This window comes from Lepidochelys olivacea (genome assembly GCF_965140295.1).
Source record: "Lepidochelys olivacea isolate rLepOli2 genome assembly, chromosome: 8".
Taxonomy (NCBI): Eukaryota; Metazoa; Chordata; order Testudines; family Cheloniidae; genus Lepidochelys; species Lepidochelys olivacea.
Window position 1 is genome coordinate 89,215,440 of NC_140418.1, and position 9,201 is coordinate 89,224,640.

Genomic DNA, 9,201 nt, shown 5'->3' on the forward strand with positions numbered 1-9,201 from the left:
TCTGAGCTTCAGTTCCCCAGTGATGAAATGGTACTAAAACTTTACTACTTCACAACAGGAGTATTGAGAGACTAGATTCATCAGCGTATTTGAGCTGCTCAGATACTATGGTGTTGAATGCTATTATAAAGAATCTAGATCCCTCCAAATGAATTTTACCAGTCATACTGTTTCCATCTTATTTGGCTGTGAATAGAATCAAGTATAGTCTAGGCCAGCCTCAGTTATATATAAGGACACAGCTCAAAACTGGACAATCAAGTCCATTACCCAACCTTTAACAATAGTCAATCCCTCGGGCTTTAGAAGGACACAAAGCCTTTAAAATTGACGATTGGTGGTTAAAATTAACAACATGCAACATGCTGCACAAAGGATCGAAAATAAAGATATGGTAACAGCCAGTGGTGAGCTGGAGCCGGTTCGCACCAGTTCACGCGAACCGGTTGTTAAATTTTGAATCTGGTTTAGAACCAGTTGTTAAAGAGGTGGGCAAACTCTGGCTCGCGGGACCGTCCTGTCCGGCCCGCCTGAGCTCTCAGCTGGGAAGGCTCCCCTGGAGAATCTCTTTTTAATTTTTACTCACCCGGTGGCACGCCGGAACTTCGGCGGCGGGTCCTTCAGTCGCTCCTCATCGTCTGCAGCACTTCGGCGGCGGGTCCTTCAGTGCCGCCGAAGACCTGGAGCGACTGAAGGAACCGGTTCTTCACCTTTTGCCAGCTCATCACTGGTAACAGCCCCATTTTGGCTGGAGAAGAGAATACACTACAAGAGAGATACTATCCATTTTGACTACATACTGTCAGCTGCATTACCTTTGCTTTGCACAATGCTGTCTTGCCTGAAGGACAAACAATGGATTTTGCTGCATTACGCTTGCTTCTGTCGCCATATCCATTCTTTAGGTGCAATGCATACTGAAGAGATTTTGCTGTCTTAATATTTTGGGGTTTAAATCATTAAATCATCAACCTAGGTATATAAATTGGCAGCATGTTGGCACAAGTACTGAATTTAACCAGCAAGATATGTATCTTTCCTGAACTGCCAGTCCCAGATCCATTTTTGACCCATTGTTTGATATTTTTTAACAGTCAGTCAGATTTATTATTATACATTCACCTATCTGAACAACTATGATAAATATCAAGGTAGCTGCAGAATTAACAAGGTTAGAATTGTGGATGAATGTCTCCTCCTGTCCTGGAAGTTATCCCCCTGTTCTCTGGTGAGCCCATACCTGCCCGGACCTACTTTAATCCCTTCCTCATGAAGGTTCTTCTGAAGCCTTTGAAATATAATATAATGTTTTGCTGGGGAGAAGATAACCCTAGACTGGGGTGGGCAAACTACGGCCCGGGGGCCACATCCGGCCCTTCAGACATTTTAATCCGGCCCTCAAGTTTTCGCTGGGGAGCAGGGTCAGGGGCTTGCCCCGCTCACACCGCTCCCGGAAGCGGCGGCATGTCCCGCCTCCTGCTCCTACACTTAGGGGCCGCCAGGGGGCGCCGCACACTGCCCTCACCCCAAGTGCCACCTGCGCAGCTCCCATTGGCTGGAGTTCCCAGCCAATGGGATCTGCAGGGGCGGTGCCTGCGGACGGAGCAATGCACAGAGCTCCCTGGCTGCACTTCCACGTAGGAGCTGGAGGGGGGACATGCCGCTACTTCTGGGAGCTGCTTGAGGTAAGCACCACCCGGAGCCTGCACCCTTGACCCTCTCCTGCATCCCAACCCCCTGCCCTAGCCCTGATCCCACTCCTGCCCTCTGAGCCCTTTGCTCCCAGCCCAGAGCACGGTCCTGCACCCCCAACCCCTCATCCCCAGCCCCACCCCCAGCTGGAGCCCTCACCCCCACCCCGCATGCCAACCCCCTGCCCCAGTCTAGAGCCCTCTCCCACATCCTGAACTCCTTGTTTCTAGCCCCACTCAAGAGCCTTCTCCTCCTCCTGCACCCCAACCCCCAATTTCGTGAGTATTCATGGCCCGCCATACAATTTCCATACTTAGATGTGGCCCTCGGACCAAAACGTTTACCCACCCCTGCCCTAGGCCCACCAGGAAGATTTTATGCACATAGACTAAAAAACTGTAAGTGACAGGAGAACTGTAACAGTCACACAACTTAAGGCCAAATGTTTTCAAAAGTGTTCATTAATTTTGTGTGACCACCTTGCCCATGATCTCCAGAAGTGCTGGGGATTAGCTGCTTCCAATGAAGTGAAGGGGAGTTGCAGGTGGGCAACGCTTAGAAAAATCAGGGTCTCAGTTGTGTATTCTGACAGGGCTTGTGGGATTTAAAAGCTATCTGAGGGTTCTTCATGACTCTGTAGCCAAAACATCCATTTCACCCCCCGCAGCCATGAGTTACATGCACTACACTATCCTTGCAGCGAAGGCCAGTGGGGTGTGTACATGCATGGGGGCTGGAGGGAAGAGTGGAAATGAGGATCCAAACAGAACTGCTCCATCCCACATCAAAAGCAGCTCACATTCTCTGCCAATGTGGTGAATAATGCTGCTTATGAATCAGTGTGTTCCCCCTACCATAATAGGTTGACTATCTGCCAAGCTACTGGTCTAGCTAGAAGGATCAATACTTTGATTTGGAGAGGAACAGAAAACACAGTGAAAGGATTCAACTATCTAAATAAGAGAGGACCTGCAAGTTGGCTTTTCCTTTTCCTTACAAGCTATGGGAAAATCAGTTTACTTCACTTGGGTAACCCCTAGAAGCAGAATTATTTTATATAGGGAAATTTATGTTATTTCCCCAAGACTGTACATAGTTGGGCCTGATACAGAATATCACAACTAGCCAGCCCCTCACACCAAATGCCTGGCTCAAGCCTAGCACCTCTTAATATCAGACCCACTCAGAACATCAAAGCCAAAACATCCCAAAAGGGGGATGCTCCAATTCAGATTGGAGATTAAATAATTAATCTCAGGTTTATTTAATCTAGTTTGTCTGTTGTGTTGGAGACCAACCTGGATATATTTTGTTGAACACAGTTGACCCTAGGGATGCAATGACTAAAAGAGCCATACCACACCAACTTGAAATGTAGGTATGTATCTACCTAGAAATGCAGCATCTTCATTGAATGGAAGTGAAAACAATACATCTCTTAACCATCCCTTCCAAAAGAACAGACGATGGACCAAATTATCAATTGCAGACGATGGTTAATTATTAATTTGGATAGTGACTGATCAAACCATTTGGGAAACAACATAGACCACATGCTCACAAGCAGTAAAAATGTTAATATTGTTTACAAGGCTGTTTTAAACAGCCAGTACATTTACAAAAACCCAACAGTAGTTTAGAGAGGTCACACAGATTCAATGTCACATTAACATGGAACAAAGATTTTGCTTGGAATGCATAACCCTAAAAGTATAGTGTGATTCTCTAATATCTTTGTAGAAGACCGAGGAGTAACGTACAATATTCTGTATCAACAATAAGGTGCTAAAATACAGATATAATAGTTGTGAACAGAATTGTTTTTCAATGCTATTATGAATGAGCATGAAACAAATTCCGAATACAGATCCGCCTCCAAACGTTCCCATAATCAAGGGGTGATGGATCTTTTGGTTTGTCTGAGGCTACATTCGGCACTCTATGTTTTGTTAGTATACAACATTACTATTAAATATGTATTTATGAAATTTTAGAGACTGATACTGCAGATCCTATCAATTGCGCACTAGCAAGCTAGAAAAATTCGTTTTATATCTTACTATGCATAACTACAAGTGAACTTGTTGCATCAATCATCATCCCAAACCTACCAGTGGCTGTGCTCAGAAAACTACGTAAGACAAAAAAAACACACATTAAAAACACTTCCATGTAAGAACCCTTAAAATTGCTAGAATTGAGAAATTCATGTATGGAACAATAAAGCATCAATGTCTAAGAATATAGTGAAAGCATCATTCTTGCTTCTCCTCTTGGTAAGGGGAGACTTTACTAACCACTACCAATTACCTGCAGTCCTAATTCTGTATATTCAGCATGACAATAATAGAGTTCAATGCAACACATTGAAGTCAACGGAACAATGGATTTGCAATACTGGATCCATCCATCTACTCTAGTTATCTTATTTCTGACCGTGGCCAGTGGCAGACGCCACAGAAAGGTGCAAGAAAGTCTGTAGTAGACAATTATGGAACAACATGTACAAAGGGGAAGTTTTTCACTAACTCCCTGCAGATCAGGGAATAAACCAGCTCCTAAGAATGAAGTTTTCTATCTCTTATAAAAAATATTATCCAGTCTAATGTAATTGTGGATGTGTTCATTATCCATATAAATGCCTAATCCTTCTGGAACCCTACTGAGCTACTAGCTTCAATAATATCTTGTGGCAGAGAATTCCATGGGTTAATTCTGTTTGTTCTTGTATTAGGAGAAAAGGGAGCACACAATTTACCTCTGTTATGCCAACCAATCAGATTATTTGAGTAAGGGTTACAGGATCAGGCCCAGAATTACTTGACAACTCAGTGTGAAGATCCAAATCTCTAGAACAAGCCATTATACCAAAGACTGTTCAGAAGGTGGAATTTCATACCTGTTTTTAGTCATTTGAATGCAAATCCTAGTTGTGTCACATGATACAATTCTGTTACAGGTGTGTTTTCTCTCAACATTTTAAAACTACAGGAGATTATATGCTCTTTGAGAAAGAGACTGTCCTTTCCTACATATTTGTACAGTGCCTGGTTGGCCTCCAGTAGGCACTAAGGCAATATACAAGTTAAACAATATAGTATGCACTTCCTAACTGTCAGGGTGGTTAAGCACTGGAATAAATTGCCTAAGGAGGTTGTGGAATCTCCATCATTGGAGATTTTTAAGAGCAGGTTAGACAAACACCTATCAGGGATGGTCTAGATAATACTTAGTCCTGCCGTGAGTGCAGGGGACTGGACTAGATGACCTATCGAGGTCCCTTCCAGTCCTATGAATCTATGATTAATTATTGTGAAATTCAAGACTGATTTACTCCTGTATGCAGTGTATTTGTAGCCGTGTAGGTCCCAGGGTATTAGAGACACAAGGTGGGTGAGGTAATATCTTTTATTGGAAATTCTGTGGGTGAGTGAGACAAGCTTTCGAGCCACAAAGAGCTCTTCTTCAGTCCGATCTACTTCTTTTATCCTAGACATTCTATGGCATATGTTCAGAATCCACTGTTCTCTGAAGGCAGCTACCATGTTGGGATTTTTTTGGCTGCTTTTTAAGACGCTCATTATGATTTTTAAGCATACTATGAAATATACGTGCCTTTCCTCAGGTATTTTTAGATATAGCAAATGTACCCTATTACATGTCAGGTACACACACAAGAATTTAATAAATATGATTTAAAAATATAGAAATACAACTTTTGCCTGTTTAAAAAAAAATCCAGCAAGCCACCCACTCAAGAGTCAGAAGAGGAATCTGACACAGTACCAAAAAAGATCAATAGAATTAGGTTCTATCTTACTGGTAAACATCCGCCCAAGAACATCCATCAAGAATATTAGGCTCCCAGATGTTTAAATCTAGGAGCTATTAGCTAGTGGTGACCCACATTCATTCTCGGCCCCTTTCCCACTTTGGATAAAGGAAATAGATTAGTAAATTTCACTTTTCTTTCTAGTTAAATTCTCTTTCAGGTTCTCAGACACTAGCACAGTATCTCAATGTCATGGTGACAAACACTGCAGAGGACTTAAGTGACCTTTTTTAAAAGTTGTAGTTTAAGGAAACAGCTTGGTCGTAGGCTTTTATAAAACCTAAATTTCAGGTCAAGTTTCACCGGACAGTGACACTTTAAGAATGTTCTGGTACCAAGAATGTTTTGGTACCATGTCTTTGCAACATGATGGTCTTCAGAATTAGGTGTTGATTGTATTGCTGTTGTAGTCCTTAAACAGAACTCGTTTTAAACTATTAAAAATTAATCAAACTTGTTAATCATTTTATCCACTAAATTCCATTGTCTTGCTTCCTTTCTTGAGTCCCTGAAGCATTAAGATAATTGAAAAACACAGTAAGCAATCTCATAAGGAGTCACAAACATCCAACATAGGAAACCTGTATTTTTAATTCCCTTTTTTTTTAAATGCAGAAATGTTTTATAAAAGGTTATTTTCTTCTCTCAACAGAGTCAACAAAAGCCCCTTAATATTTACCATTTAATTTCTCTTTTCTCTGTAAGGCACAACGTAGCAACCTGTGTAGGATGCATCTTTTAAATCCATACTAATGCTGTCCATAAAACTCAATACAGGCCTTCGTTTAATTCCTCACTTTAGTTTAGGCAGCACATTGATAAGCTTATCAGAATGGACCAAACTGACAGTCTGTGATGACACAGTAGACTATACTGCAAGGGGAATCAAAGGGTTACATTAGTGTATCATCTCCAGAGAACACACTTCAACCATGTAATTCACTAGATAAATACCCAGGGGGAAAAGACAATCACGAGATTTGCTAAACAGTACAAAAAAAGTCTTTAAACCATGATTTGAGGACTTCAATAGCTCAGACATAGGTGAGAGGTTTATTGCAGGAGTGGGTGGGTGAGATTCGGTGGCCTGCATTGTGCAGGAGGTCAGACTAGATGATCATAATGGTCCCTTCTGGCCTTAATATCTATGAAAGTAGTAAAACTGAACAACTTCCATTTATTTCTATGAATTCTTCTTGAAATTAAGCCACACTTTTGTGAAACACATATGTTGTAAACAGCAAATGATCTAAATTTAATCTACAAGGAGTCCGTTGGCACCTTAAAGACTAACGGATTTATTTGAGCATAAGCTTTCGTGGGTAAAAACCCCACTTCTTCAGATGTATGGAGTGAAAATTTACAGATGCAGACATAAATATACTGACACACAAAGAGAAGGGAGTTACCTCATAAGTGGAGAACCAGTGCTGACGGGGCCAATTCTGTTTCTTTCAATCCTGCAACAGCCTAAGTGTCTCGCTACCAAACACCTCTTCCCCCCACCCCCCAAAAACACAAACAAAAAACCCAACGACCCATTGATTAATTAGATTTAATGGAAAGGAATTGAGCCTCAGGCCATTAAAGACTATTTTTTTGAAAATTATACCTGATACTAGTTTGTATCTATATTTTAAAGTTAAAGAATCAGACAGCAATAACCTTAATTCTTTTAATAGCTAAATACCCCCCAAAAAAGTTATGGAACAAAATAATTATTATGTGCAAATCAATATGCACTATAGCATCCAATTTCTGTAAATTTCAATGTAAATATTTAAAAATCAATCCTCAAGATCTTTGTTCAATATGCAGGACAACTGCATAACTATTTTCATAGCTGATATGCGTACCATAGCAGATTGTAATCTCTATAGTTAAACCTATTCTAGATTCAAAATCCTGCCTGTCATCTTTAGAGAGGGCAGTATTTTTACACCATTGTATGGTGTGAAAACCAGAAGAACTGCAGTCTCAGTACAGCTGCCGATATGTCTCCTGGTCACATTACAGTATCGGAGGTGGTCCCTTCCTGTCTTTATCCAAGGGACTGTAAAGCGATTAAGAAGAATCTGATTTTAATGACCATGAACTATCTACTCTATTGTTTTATAGTTCCTTTTCCTAGTATCTTGCTCAATAAAGCATAAAAACAGCTTTCTATATGGTTGAGCAAAAAATGACGGGTTGAAATATGTTCAAGAAACAACAGGAGGCTTTTGCCATATGTGCCCAGATTTGCATCCTTACGACATTCCTATAAGTATCTTATGTGCCCCAGCAGGCCACATTTCCCTTGCAGCCCTTTCATTTCTTTCCGAGTCTCAAATAAATAAATAAAATCATTTTAAAAAGCCTGCATCTTCAATCCAGAGACACTTCATGGCAAATATCACCTTCAGTTCAAATGCATTTGGTCCCCCTCAAACAATTCAGCTGCATACCCTCAATACTAGATTGTGGGCAAACAAAATCCTATCCTGATAAATCTTAAAGAAAACCTACAAAATCTGGCCTGGGCAACATTTTCAATGACCAGCCTTGTGTCAATGTCAAATTCAGAAAGTGAATTTCCATGTAAGTGATGAATTAACACTTAATCAAATGAGATTAATGCAAAATACCCCATTTTCACATTTATTTTGTGATCAGGACATTTCTACACTACTGTGAACCATTGTGACTGCTTCTGTTTTATCACCCTCAGAGGATCAGGTTAAATAGAAATGTGCACATCTTGAACACCACACACAGTCCTGAGGATCTGACTGCAATAATCTAAACATGCTGTATATTATATCATCATTTGCAACATGCCAGTTCTGAAAAGCTTCCAGACGGTTTTTAGGAGAAACATATACAAATTCCTTCACACACACATACTCACACAGTACATTTTCCTGCCTCCCCCCCCATTAATGCATTTTAAAACTCTAGGAATACTGCAAGACACACTCAGAAAATAACCTACCTTCCATCATGGTGGCAGAATTGCATTCCTCAATTTCCAAGGAGCCTGAAAAAATACAGGAAAATACGATTCCAGTTACCAGATGCTTAATGTAAGTCCTTAAAATAAATGCTTTAGATCCCTGATTTGTACATCAGCCAGAGCAAAATGAAAAAGAATGCTAAGGCAAAAAACAGGCCATGGATGCTGCTGTATCCATATCACCTACAGGATCACAGAAGGATGCTGAAAGAGAAAGGGAGAGAAAGAGAACTGGCTTGGCTCACACGCCTGCCAGCGTCTCAGCCAATCCCTCCAGCTCTGTACCTCGTCACATGGTAGCATGCATGCATCTCCTGACACAATACCCCTCCAGAACACAAGAACCCGTTTCCTATTTTCCCCCACACTTTCACCAAACGTATAACCCCTTTTTGTACCTTGTGACGCACTTCCCCTCTTTATAATCCTATTGCAGCAGCTGGGTGAACAAGATTAATTATCAGCCACTGTCAGATTAAGAGAGGGCTCTGCCGTGAAATGTGCACATAAACAAGACTGCCAAAAAAAAAATCAAGTCTGAATAAATAATCAGATTTTACTAGCATTGTATGGCTCCCTCCATTCAGTGCAATTACATTCTAATACTAGCAGTGCATTCAGAATGTCAGTTTCTGTATCTCTCTGAAACAGAGGCTGTAGCTTTGCTTCACGTTAGTGTCTG

At 41.0% G+C, this 9,201-nt stretch overlaps 1 protein-coding gene across 1 annotated transcript in view; it reads right to left on the bottom strand.

Annotated features, from left to right (window-relative positions):
• SGIP1 (SH3GL interacting endocytic adaptor 1) overlaps nucleotides 1–8,749 on the bottom strand; it is a 166,113-nt gene extending 157,364 nt beyond the window's left edge. The window contains exon 1 of the mRNA XM_084637122.1: nucleotides 8,499–8,749. Coding sequence (XP_084493248.1) covers nucleotides 8,499–8,508 — 10 coding nt within the window. The 5' untranslated portion in view covers nucleotides 8,509–8,749. The remainder of the gene's footprint in view (nucleotides 1–8,498) is intronic.
• Nucleotides 8,750–9,201: the final 452 nt, after the last annotated feature.